At 51.9% G+C, this 12,500-nt stretch overlaps 2 protein-coding genes across 3 annotated transcripts in view; both read left to right on the top strand.

Moving 5' to 3' along the window:
- Positions 1–86, top strand: part of LOC100767100 (transmembrane protein 233) — a 740-nt gene extending 654 nt beyond the window's left edge. The window contains exon 2 of the mRNA XM_035449199.1: positions 1–86. This exon is cut by the window's left edge and continues 183 nt beyond it. The gene's annotated coding sequence lies outside the window, so the exon portion shown is untranslated.
- A 12,054-nt stretch (positions 87–12,140) lies between these two features.
- Atp4a (ATPase H+/K+ transporting subunit alpha) overlaps positions 12,141–12,500 on the top strand; it is a 14,210-nt gene continuing 13,850 nt past the window's right edge. For both annotated transcript variants that reach the window (XM_035449300.1, XM_027431083.2), the window contains exons 1-2: positions 12,141–12,152; positions 12,251–12,391. In XM_035449300.1, coding sequence (XP_035305191.1) covers positions 12,141–12,152; positions 12,251–12,391 — 153 coding nt within the window. The remainder of the gene's footprint in view (positions 12,153–12,250; positions 12,392–12,500) is intronic.

Genomic DNA, 12,500 nt, shown 5'->3' with positions numbered 1-12,500 from the left:
CCTCAAACACCAGCCTCTACCCGTGCCGGGGAAGCCTTCAATGTAGCAACACGAAGAGCAATAAAGATTTGGAGGAGGTTCCTACCTTCCCGTTCACCTGCCGTGTGTGTGTTGGGGGGCCTGGGTAACTTGTTCTCACGGCACCGTGGGTCTGCTTTTGAGAGTGGACGTTTATCCACAACAGTGCCGGGCACATGGATGTGTGCCTCTTTACTGATGATTTCACTCATGACTGTAAAGGGAAGACGGGCATGGCGTCTGTTTTCACGTCTTTGCTGCTGGGCTAAGGCTCCATCCCCAGGAGAAACTTAAGGAAGCCAGGGTTTCTTTCAGCCTCATGGCTCCAGAGAGGAAGGGGCTAGCATGCTGGGGAAGCATGGCTTAGAGGGAGCAGGGAGCAATGATTGAATTTTTTTCTTTACCCAAGAGGTGGGAGTGAGGTGCTGGGGGGGGGTAGGGTAGGGGTGCGGGGGTTGGGGGTGGGGGTGAAGGAAGAGAAGAGAGAGGCGATGAGGAGAATGAGCTCTCCTCAGGGCCACGCTTGCTCCAGCAGCAAGGCTCCGCCTTCGACAGGCTCCACACCTTCCCAAACAGCTCCATCCACTGGGGACCAAGTGCTCAAACCCACGAGGCTAGGGGGACATTCCTCATTCAAATCGCCTCTGGGTCGCATGTCTGTCATCCCAGAAGTTGGGCGCCAGAGGCAGCAGGATGGGAGTTTCAGGCCAGCCAGGGTTCTGTAGTGAGACTCTCCCTCAGAAAACAAATAAGTACAATGACTTGCATATGTAATGTCAGCCCCAGGGAGGCTTGGACAGGGGGAGCCCTGAGTGAACTACAGGCTCAGAAACAAGCAAAAACTTAAAACTTAAACTTAAAGGCGTGGTCGTGCACGCGCCTTTAATCCCAGCACTCGGGAGGCAGAGGCAGGTGGATCTCTGTGAGTTCGAGGCCAGCCTGGTCTACAAGAGCTAGTTCTGGAACAGCATCCAAAGCCAGAGAAACCCTGTCTCAAAAAACCAAAACAACAAAAACAACAAAAAACTTAAAACTACAGCAACAGCAAAATAAAAACAACAAAAACCCTTCTGTTTACTGGGTTGGGGATCTAGTTCGGTGGTCAGGCACTTGCTTAGGCTGAGGAAAGCCAGGAGTTCAATTCCCAACGCTGTATGGTGGCGCACACCTTTAATCCCAGCACTCGGGAAGCAAGAACAGAGTCTGGGCCAGCCTGGACTACGTAGCAGATTTCAGGCCAGCCAGTACTACCTATGAAAACCTGTCTTGAAAGCAAAACAAGGGGGCTGGAGAGATGGCTCAGCGGTTAAGAGCATTGACTGCTCTTTCCGAAGTCCTGAGTTCAATTCCCAGTAACCACATGGCTCACAACCCTCTGTAATGAGATCTGGCGCCCTCTTCTGGCCTGCAGGAGTACATTCAGATAGAGCACAAAATACATAACATAAAAAAAATCAAAAAAAAAAAGCAAAGGCAGCAACGACAACAAAAAACAAGCCAGGCAGTGGTAGCACACACCTTTAATCCCAGCACTCAGGGGGCAGAGGCAGGCGGATCTCTGTGAGTTCGAGGCCAGCCTGGTCCATAGAGTGAGCTCCAGGACAGCCAAGGCTACATACAGAGAAATCCTTGTCTTGAAAAACAATGCCCCCCCCCCAAAAAAACCAAGACAAAACCAAGACAAAACAATATTGAGAAGACACTGAGAAAGAATAACTTGTAAAGTCACAAGATCACCCTGTCTAATGACTTCAGTGACAGGGATGCTGTCTGTTCTGTTCAGTGTTGAAGCCAGTACCCAAATGTGCTGTGCCTTGTGCATTGTAGGAGGTCAAGCTTTGATTGTACTGAATTTAAAAACCCATTCAACCTGCCCTTTGCTGTTAGGAGCTACCATAGCTGGACAGTGTTTCTGGACAGTGGTAACTATGATGAAACTGGGAGACTAACTCTGGCGGGGAGCTAACGGCTGAGCTGTGACCTGAGGCACCACAGACAGAGCCATAAAAATATCTGGGGCATAGTTCCCATAGTGCTTTCCTAGTGTGCGGGGAACTGTGGAGTCCATTGGTTCTGGATTCCATCCAGAAACTGGGTGTGGCCCACCCTATAAACTCCAGGACTTTGCAGATGAAGGCAGAAGAACCAGAAATTCAAGGTCATCCTTGGCTACACAGAGTATGAGGCCAGTTTGAGACCTTGTCTAAAAGAAACGGGCTCGGGATGAAAAGAAAGTTTAAAAGCTTCCAACCTGAACACCAAGTCGTGAGTCGGGAAGGGGCCTGGCTTATTCTGGGAGTTGACACAAGTGGGAACCTTGGGCTGGAGAGATGGCTCAGTGGTTACAAGCACTGGTGGACTTGCAGAGATCTCTTCAGCACCCATGACAAGCGGCTCACATTAGCCTGTAACTCCAGCTCCAGGGAATCTGATACTCCTTTCTGGGCTCTGTGGACAGGTGCACCCATACATACAGGTTCCCACTCAGACACACACAGATTGTAAACTGAAGTAAGTCTTCAAAAAATGATTGAGTTGGGCTGGAGAGATGCTCAGAGGTTAAGAGCACCGACTGCTCTTCCAGGGGTCCTGAGTTCAATTCCCAGCAAACACATGGTGGCTCACAGCCATCTGTAATGAGATCTGGTGCCCTCTTCTGGCCTGCAGGGATACATGCAGGCAGAGCATTGTATACATAATAAATAAATAAAATCTTTAAAAAAATGATTGAGTTATATTGGATGTAAAAGAACTTTTAAGAAGTGTGTGTGTGGCCAGGCGTTGGTGGCACATGCCTTTAATCCCAGCACTCGGGAGGCAGAGGCAGGCGGATCTCTGTGAGTTCGAGACCAGCCTGGTCTACAGATCGAGTGCCAGGATAGGCTCCAAAGCTACACAGAGAAACCCTGTCTCGAAAAACCAAAATAATAATAATATTATGTGTGTGTGTGTGTGTGTGTGTGTGTGTGTGTGTGTTAGGAATTGAGCCCAGCATTGTACTCACTAAGCAAGCACTCCAGTCATAACTTAGGTGGGCTCTGAACTGGAAGATGAACCTTGATCTTACTGCCTCTGTTTCTGTAATGAGCCTTGTAACCAGGCAGGTAAAGGCCTGGCTGAAGAAAGGTTAAAAAAAAAAAAAAAAGGGAGCATAGGCCCACTACCCGGCCATTGTAGATAAAAGTGAGAATGTGTGGAGTGTGGCAAAGTGGGATTAGCACGTTTAGCAAACTATTTAAGGACCAGCTCAGAACTGGAAACTTAAAAGTGTACCATGACTCTAAGTGTCCCGGAGCTCTCTTCCGCTAACCTGAAACAATCAGTCCATCAAGCTGAGTGCTGAGTGCTGCCCGTTCTGAACCCGATTCCACCGACACCGGGCCCTCAGGAGACTCGAAGGCCTGAATCCAGAGGAACAGAAGTTGCAAGCCTGAAGCTGCAGGCCGCTGCAGGAGAGGTACCCCTGCTGTGAGCCTATTATCTGTGGTTCTTAGGATTGTTTGCTTATGCTTATGCATTACTTTGACATAAGTGTGAAGTAAAACTTATGTACTTAAAATCAACTCTCAGAGTTTGTCATTCCTCCCAGGTCAAAACCTGGCAAGGGCTCGAGACAGTTTCTTAGTGCTGGATTGTAGGAGGCACCACCTGGCTCTTCCTCAGCAAATATCAAAGCCCCCACGCTAACCCTCTGGCCCTTCTCCTCTCTTCACTCACTGTGGTTGCTCCCAGGCTGTTCTAGATTCCCTCCCCACCCCGTTCTTTATAACCCAAAAGGTTGTTTTCTTCTGCCTCGCCCCTCTCTCTACACTCCTCTCTGTTCCCAAGACAGCCCTGGCCCCGGCCAGTCTGCCCCCATCTCTGCTCCCCACCTCAGAGGTAGCCATGGCATTTCTGGACTCCCATAGATGCTTCAGGCTCTTCTCTCTTCCATGCTTACATATTTACCTGTATTTCAAATGCACCGTGGAGTGGTCCAGTCTGTGGTTTCACTGCACAGGCTTACAGCACGTTAGTTACTGTTATGTCAGCCTGGCAGAAGATCTGGCAGAGAAAGGGTTGGAAGGGTTTATTTCTGAGTTTCCCAGGGATCCCAGGCCATGGTGAGGCTCATGGAGGCAGCTCCATCTTTAGCAGCAGAAGTGTGAGGTAGCAGCTGGCCCATAAGGCTCAGGCTAGTAAGCAAAGACCACAGACACGATGTTCAAAGCTCCGCCCCCAGTGACACACTTCTCCTGGCCAAGCCCTGCTTCCTAAATGCTCCACAGCCTTCAAGACAATGCTACAAGCTGAGGGCCAAGTGTTTGAGACATGAACCTGTGGTGGACGTTTCAGAATCGAATACACTATTTAATAAACACGGAGCCAGGCGGTGGTGGCGCACGCCTTTAATCTCAGCACTCGGGAGGCAGAGGCAGGCAGATCTCTGTGAGTTCGAGGCCAGCCTGGTTTACAAAGCTACACAGAGAAACTCTGTCCTGAAAAACATAAAATAAACATGGGCTGGCACGTTGGCCCAGTGGGAAATGTACTGATTCCAAGGCTTAGTTTGATCCTGGAAGCATAAAGCATGGGAAGAGAGAATCAACTTCCGCAAGGTGTCCTCTGACCTCCACAGCTGTGCCATGCCAGGAACACACACACACACACACACACACACACACACACACACACACACACACCTACACCCCCCACACACACACACACCACACACACACACACACACACACACACACACACACACACAAACACACATACGAATAAAAATAAATAAATGTAAAGAATACAGACATAACTCTATTTTACTTTTGAGTTGGAGTTACTAAGTAGCCAGTTTAGCCTTGAACTTCGGATCCTCCTGCCTCAGCTTCCCAAGTGTTGGGATTACAGGTGTGTTCCATAAGCAATCTGTATCTATGGATACGAAGACCTTTAAATAAACAAAGACAGGGAACAAAGGCCCTTTCCTGCTTAGGTGGCAACCCTGAGGCACAGCTAGCGTTCTGTGTGGGAGGGCACAGTGGCTGGAAAGTGAGAAGAGGGGACCCAGGAGCAGGTACAGGAGGGCCGTGTCACTGGATCTTGGGTACTCTGTGAGGACTTGGCCTTCAGCGGGAGAGGTGTGACCAAGGCAGGGCTCTGAGCATGGGGTACTCTGGCTCTAGCGTTCACCTACTCCCTCTGGACAAGTCTGAGGAGTAAACAGTTGGGTGAAGGTTGGGGGGCAGACTGTTGGGATGTAGAGACAGGAGGTGATGGAAGATGGACCAAGCTCGCAGCAGAGAAGGGACACAAAGTTGCGTCTACATATAATGACCTTGAGACCCTAAAGCAAGGGCAGCCAGGCAATTCCCTGAGGAAATGGAGGACTCTGCCCAGGACCTTTTCAATTTGGTCGAAGATGGGAGAGGAACAGGATGCCAGTTTAGCAAGCTTGGGGGTTGGAGCAAACCTCCTTCTCTGTTCTTTTCCTCACCACCTGGCCTGAAAAGCAGTGCGACACAAGGTCCTTGCCTGCCCAGTGTCTGCCTCAACCTCCTGTGTCTGCAAGTGGGGGGGGGGTGAAGGGCACTGCTGGGCTCGCTATCTTATCAGTAAGTCTCAAACTCAAACTGAAAGTCAAGGTCACAACGAGGTCCACACATTTAGCAAACATTCTCTGGGGCCAGCCGAGGCTGGCCCTGGACTGGTCAAGCAATGAAGAACACACAGTTCATACTGAGACATCTGGGACCTGTCTTCATGGGAGGGCAGAGTGGGAAAGTGACCACCAAAGGGTGACAGCTCAGGGCTGTGGTGGAGAATTAGGGTTTCGAATGGCGAGGCCGGAAGTGTTACTTTTGTGTGTTGGTGACCAGATAGGTGATAGAAAGAGCCCCCTGAAATCTCTTTTGACTTGTGGTCCAAAGGTTCCAGTCCTCAGCCACTTGGCCCCATGGGCTGGGGGTAGAGCATCAAAGAGTTGGGGGGGTGTGGGGCTGGGGGTAGAGCATCACAGAGTTGGGGGTGTGTGGAGGAGGAGACTTCATGACAGACAGGAGCCGACAGCTCCTGTGAAGAAGAGACCTGGGGACAGCTATAACCCTCAGATGCACACCACAAAAGAGCTACCTCTTCCAGCTAGGCCTCCCGAAGTTTCTAGAACCCCTTCAAATAGTGCCAGCAGCTGGAGACCAAACATTCAGCACATGGGGGATTTCAGATTCAAACTTAACAGCTGGCATGGGGAAAAGGAAAGGGGGAGAGGAAGAGGGAAGGAGAGATGGAGAAGAGAGGGGGGGGGAAATAGACAGACAGGATGTGAATGTAGGGTTGTGGTAGGGAAGCCAGGGGAAGTTCTTGATCCACTCTGGGCCAAGAGTGGTCTTGGAAGGATTATTTTGTTCATTAGAAAAAAGAGATTCGTGTTTTGTTTATTTATTTGCGTATGTGCACACACAAATATAAACACAGGCACACCCTGTAAGTGTGTAGGCACTCACAGGGGCCAGAAGAGAATGCTGGATCCTCTGGAACTGGAGTTGTGAGCTGCCCGATATGGGAACTTAGCTTTGAGTCCTCTGTAAGAGCAATATGTGCGCTAACAACTGAGCCATCTCTCCAGAACCCTGCTGCTGGTGTGTGTGTGTGTGTGTGTGTGTGTGTGTGTGTGTGTGTGTGTGTGTGTGTGTGTGTGTGTTACCAAGGATGGAATCCATGGCATTGCATACACTGGGCACTGAACCACACACTCCAGCCCCTCACTAGGGGATTTTAGGCAGGGGTTCTACCACTGAGCCACGCCCCCAGCCCCTCGCTGGGGGATTCTGGGCAGGGGCTCTACCACTGAGCCACGCCCCCAGCCCCTCACTGGGGGATTCTAGGCAGGGGCTCTACCACTGAGCCACATCCCCAGCCCCTCGCTGGGGGATTCTGGGCAGGACACTTTGGCAGGGGCTACCACTGAGCCACGCCCCCAGCCCCTCGATTCTGGGCAGGGGCTCTACCACTGAGCCACGCCCCCAGCCCCTCACTGGGGGATTCTAGGCAGGGGCTCTACCACTGAGCCACATCCCCAGCCCCTCACTGGGGGATTCTAGGCAGGGGCTCTACCACTGAGCCACGCCCCCAGCCCCTCACTGGGGGATTCTAGGCAGGGGCTCTACCACTGAGCCACGCCCCCAGCCCCTCACTGGGGGATTCTAGGCAGGGGCTCTACCACTGAGCCACGCCCCCAGCCCCTCACTGGGGGATTCTAGGCAGGGGCTCTACCACTGAGCCACGCCCCCAGCCCCTCACTGGGGGATTCTAGGCAGGGGCTCTACCACTGAGCCACACCCCAGCCCCTCACTGGGGGATTCTAGGCAGGGGCTCTACCACTGAGCCACGCCCCCAGCCCCTCACTGGGGGATTCTAGGCAGGGGCTCTACCACTGAGCCACGCCCCCAGCCCCTCACTGGGGGATTCTAGGCAGGGGCTCTACCACTGAGCCACACCCCAGCCCCTCACTGGGGGATTCTAGGCAGGGGCTCTACCACTGAGCCACACCCCAGCCCCTCACTGGGGGATTCTAGGCAGGGGCTCTACCACTGAGCCACACCCCAGCCCCTCACTGGGGGATTCTAGGCAGGGGCTCTACCACTGAGCCACGCCCCCAGCCCCTCACTGGGGGATTCTAGGCAGGGGCTCTACCACTGAGCCACGCCCCCAGCCCCTCACTGGGGGGATTCTAGGCAGGGGCTCTACCACCGAGCCACGCCCCCAGCCCCTCACTGGGGGGATTCTAGGCAGGGGCTCTACTGTTGCATGACATCCTCAGAAATGAACATCTGAGAAACAGAAGATTCTCAGTCCTGAAAAGGAAAACAGTATGAGGAAGGAGACCACAGCAGGAGTCTGAGCCTTATCAGGCCTTGGAAATGTATACACACAGGAAACCCTTGGTCCAATTCCTCCTATCATCTTCGCAATGTTCTCTTTCTATTTACGGGTCTCTCCTCTGACCCTTCTTTCTCAGGGAAAGAAAAACACATTAAATTCCAACCTTTGTTCCAAGGCAAGCTTGCCAGTCTCCCGTGCCCCTCAGGCTCAGTGAGATATGCACTGTTGACTTCTGTAGGGGACTGCATTCTAGAACACTTGCTGTTCTCAGAGCCTTCGCCCTTGAATTGCGCAGGAGCTTCCCATCGGCCTGAAGTGGCGTTCCACAGACCCCCATCCCCTCTCCATGGGCTCCAGTCCATCCAAGGTACCAGGCATACCCAGATACTTCTGCTCAGTCCAGAGCCGGTCTGGAGGAAGGGGCCTGGGTGTGTGCGTGTTACCAAGGATGGAATCCATGGCATTGCATATACTGGGCACTGAGCCACACCCCCAGCCCCTCACTGGGGGATTCTAGGCATCTGGAGATGGTGTCCGTGTTGCTAATACGCACGATAAAAGAATAATTTGACACTTGTCCCGAACACACACAGTCAGAAGCTGGTGAAGCTGTTTAACCATCAGCATATCTGGCCGTTGTACACTTGAGATGGGCAAAGCCATGAAGATGGTGTAAGTTCAGGCTGCCTGTAACAGGCGTTGTCTTTAGGTGGCTGGGTGTAGGAGGTTGGGGTTTGGACAGTGGCTGTCTAGCCACAGGATCAGGCAGTGACGGTATGGACTCACTTAGGCATTTAGGAGCTGTCCAGATTCCAGGTTTAGATGAGAGTTGTGTAGACCCAGCCATTGTGTGGGCAATGCCTGTTGTGGACTCAGGCTCACGTGATAGGTATGTGAACTCGGGCTCGGGCAGTGACTGTGTGGCTCAGGCAGTGGTTGTGTGTATTCAGGTTTTGGCAGTGACTGTGCGGATTCAGGCCCAAGTCGTGGGCATCCCAAAATATATGTTCTTTCCTAGGCTGTTCAGACTTGAAGATTCGGGACCTCCTGACGCGGTGCTTCACAAAGGTCACACCACTTCTGTGTTCCCACCCAAAGTGAGCAACAGGACTCTGGTCCGGCGGATGAAAACTGAGGGGAAAATCCACAAAAATAAGATACACTTCCAAAATGCACCAGTCAAGGAAGCAAGAGAAGACAGGAGAAAGGATGACAGGGATACAAAGGGCATGCCAACTCATGAGAGGCACAATCTGGACCAGATCCCGGACCACAAGGACTTCAGTGGGAAACTGGGTAGAGTCAAACACATTCTCAATTTTTAAAAGTTGTTCACCTGACTATACTTAGGTCAAAAATGTCCTTATTTATAGGCAGCAGTTGCCTGGATACAGCTCCTAGCCAGGCATGGCTATAACCCCAGTGTTTGGGAGATGGAGGCAGGAAGATTAGGAGTTCAAAGTCATGGACATCAGAGGAGAGACTGACAAAACCCAAGCAAAACAAAACTTCCTGTCTACGAGTCTTCTAAATAATTCAGCCAGAACAAAATCGGAGTCTCTTGATTGGTTAATTAATTCATCAGTCTATTGATTTGTCTATCTGTCTATCTGTCTGTCTATCTATCTATCTATCTATTGCTCTATCATTTATATTTTATCTACCTATCACTATCTATCTATCTATCTATCTATCTATCTATCTATCTGTCTATCTATCACACCTATCTATGATCCTTTGATCTATTTATCTAACACAAATCCACCAAATTGCTAAAATGTTCATTTTTACTGTTTCTGTAATGCATGAATCTGAAATATTCAAATATCAATCAACATTAATATCAGCTTATAATATTAAGATTTACGATAGCATAATGACACTAAGACTCCAGAGAGAAGAGAAAGCCAGTGAGGTAGAGGCCAAAGGCGGCCACTCTGCATTGGCAGAGGTCTGCAAAGTATCTTAGTCAACCATCTACTGCCACAGATGGTGTTGGTGGCCCCATCTGTGACTTTGCTTGCAGACACGACCCCCGCCTACCTTCCATAGCTCCCACAGGCCCTGAGCATGCTGAGGGTAGAGGCTGGTAGGTCAGGGTGGGGGTTTGAAGCTGATGAGTGGCATCCATCTGAGACATTCCCAAAGACTGAGACTTCCTGGGAGCCTGCTCGGTGCTCCAGGCTTGTGAACAGGTGCTCCTCCCTACCATTGAGCCAAACCCTGTCCACACTCAGTGACGGTGTGCTGGGAGCAACAAGGGCAACCGAGTCCCAGCTTTCCTCCATGTGGAGCCAGATGACCAAATGAATAAAATACAACACCACATTGGAACTGGACGTGTGGTTAGTGGAAGAGAATGGAAGCGCTATGGTACTGCAGAGCTTCAGAGAGACTCTGAGAAAAGGTGACATTTGCACCAAGACTCGAAGGGAATGAGAAAGAGTCACATGGATCTCAGAAAAAAGGGGACCAGACAGGTGGCGATCCAAGTGCCAAGGTCCTGAGGCAGGAGTGACCTCAGTCTGTGCACAGCATAGCACGTATTGAGGGATCGAACGCAGGCACTGAGACAGGGGGGCTCCTCAGGGGTCAGTAGATATTAGGAGAGAGGAGGGAAAAGCTTGTGAGTCCAGGAACACCACAAACGTTGACACGCTTGGCTCTGATGTGGGTCGTCTGTGTTCTGGGGATTTCACGACTGTTCTGTCAACCTGCCTGTCTCCTCTTGGAGCTCCTGGAGGAGGGTGGGCATCTTCAGACAGCTGAGTGTTGGGGAGCTCAGGTTGCCCACCTTTTACTTCCCCAGGTGTCGGGAGCCGAGAACTGATTCCATTAGAGAACTTCTCGGGGGTCCAAACCTCCGGAGCTCTGGTCTGCGCTGTATTGCAGACGCTAGCTGATTTGCTGTGGAATGGCACAGCCTCAGTGGAGAATGTCCCCTGGTTTTGCATCTCTACAGAACTAAGCATTTTGAATAGGCCTGCACCAGGGTGGAGGGCTAGGTCTACTTGACGAGTGAGGTCTACAGGGGTGGAGAATGTGGAGAGGGATCCGTCGATAGGGTCTAGGAAGATGGGAGAGAAACGGTCTCAGGGTCAGGGAAGAACGGTTAGATTGCAGCCAGGAAGATGCTGAATAAAGGGGAGACTCCGGTTTTGCAGCATGGAACTGAGAGCTCTCTAAAGATGACAAGATGCCCGTGTCTGGTCTTTATCGCCATTGGGTTGCTAGGAATTTCCAAGTCCACACCACCCACTCAGGTTGAACCTCGTGGATTCCATGGTTTGGGACTGAGACATGCCAGGCCACGACACCCAGGTGACCTGCTCCCAAGGAGGACGTTACCAAGGCTATTTATCTTATCAGCTACACCTACCTACACATGCCCTTGGAGACATGCCCACTAGGGAGGCCAGTGCAAAAGTCACACCAAAGGTCCTACCATTTCCCCAGCCTAGCCCCTCACTGCAGTCCCCAGGGATCCCTGCCTGGGGTACATGGAGGGGTCTCTCAGACTTCCTGATACCTGGCACCCAGTTCAGACAAAGGTCATTAGATCCAGCCTTTCCCCAGTGTGCACCTTGATTTCACTGAGCAGATTGGGATGGGGACAGGGGAACGGTTGGGAGCTTTGGGCAGCGGTCAGCGTTTAGTGTGCAGTGGGACCCTGTAGGACTCCCACAAGCCTCAATTTCCTGTCTCTGCACAGTGGGAATGATAGAGATGTCACAGGTGACTGCAGACATGCTTTAGGGCTCCAAAAGGACACTGGGCAGGCGATCTGCCAGGCCTGACTCAAGCTCGTCCTAGACTAGGGTTGAGCAAGTGACTTGACCTCTCTATGCCTCCGTTTCCCCTCGTGGAGTGGGTATTACTCACCTCAAGCGGTTTCTGGAAGGTTAAATGTGAATGTGTGAAAGCCCTTTCACACGGCTGGCATGAAGTGAGCACACACACACACACACACACACACACACACACACACACACACACACCGGTGTTTGCTACTCTTCTTGCTGTTATTTGGCTGTTATAGCCCAGAGGTTCCTGATCGGAGTGACCAGTGGCAATAGGGTTTGGGCAGGTTGGGACAGCCCAGTAGAAAATGTCTGAGCCGTCCAAGCCTGAAGGTTACCCCAAGGAGTCTCATAATCACCTGTAATCAGCTGGTTCTGCTCCACCCCCACCCTCCCTGGGTATATCAAGCCTGGTCCAGACCCTCGGCTCGACAGACCAAAGAGGGCAGAACGCCAGGCACCATGGGGAAGGCAGTGAGTGGCACCTGGGAGATGTTTGGGGCAGGGTGGGGGGGAGGGGGCCAGAAGCCCCGGTGGCACCTGACGTCTCCTCTGCTCCATCCCATCCCCAGGAGAATTACGAACTGTACTCAGTGGAACTGGGGTCTGGCCCTGGTGGGGACATGGCCGCCAAGATGAGCAAGAAGAAGGCAGGTGGGGGGGGAGGCAAGAAGAAGGACAAGCTGGAGAACATGAAGAAGGAGATGGAGATGGTGAGTGTGGGGCTGAAGCCTGGGCAGCGCTCAGCTGGGGACTTGGAGCCAGGCCGTGGGCTGAGTGGGGCTGAGAGAGCCTGACGCTGAGCGTCCTGTTCATCCCCCA

Source organism: Cricetulus griseus, chromosome 9 (assembly GCF_003668045.3).
Source record: "Cricetulus griseus strain 17A/GY chromosome 9, alternate assembly CriGri-PICRH-1.0, whole genome shotgun sequence".
Taxonomy (NCBI): Eukaryota; Metazoa; Chordata; class Mammalia; order Rodentia; family Cricetidae; genus Cricetulus; species Cricetulus griseus.
The sequence above is the reverse complement of the archived record's forward strand: the minus strand, read 5'-3'. Positions and strand labels throughout refer to the sequence as shown.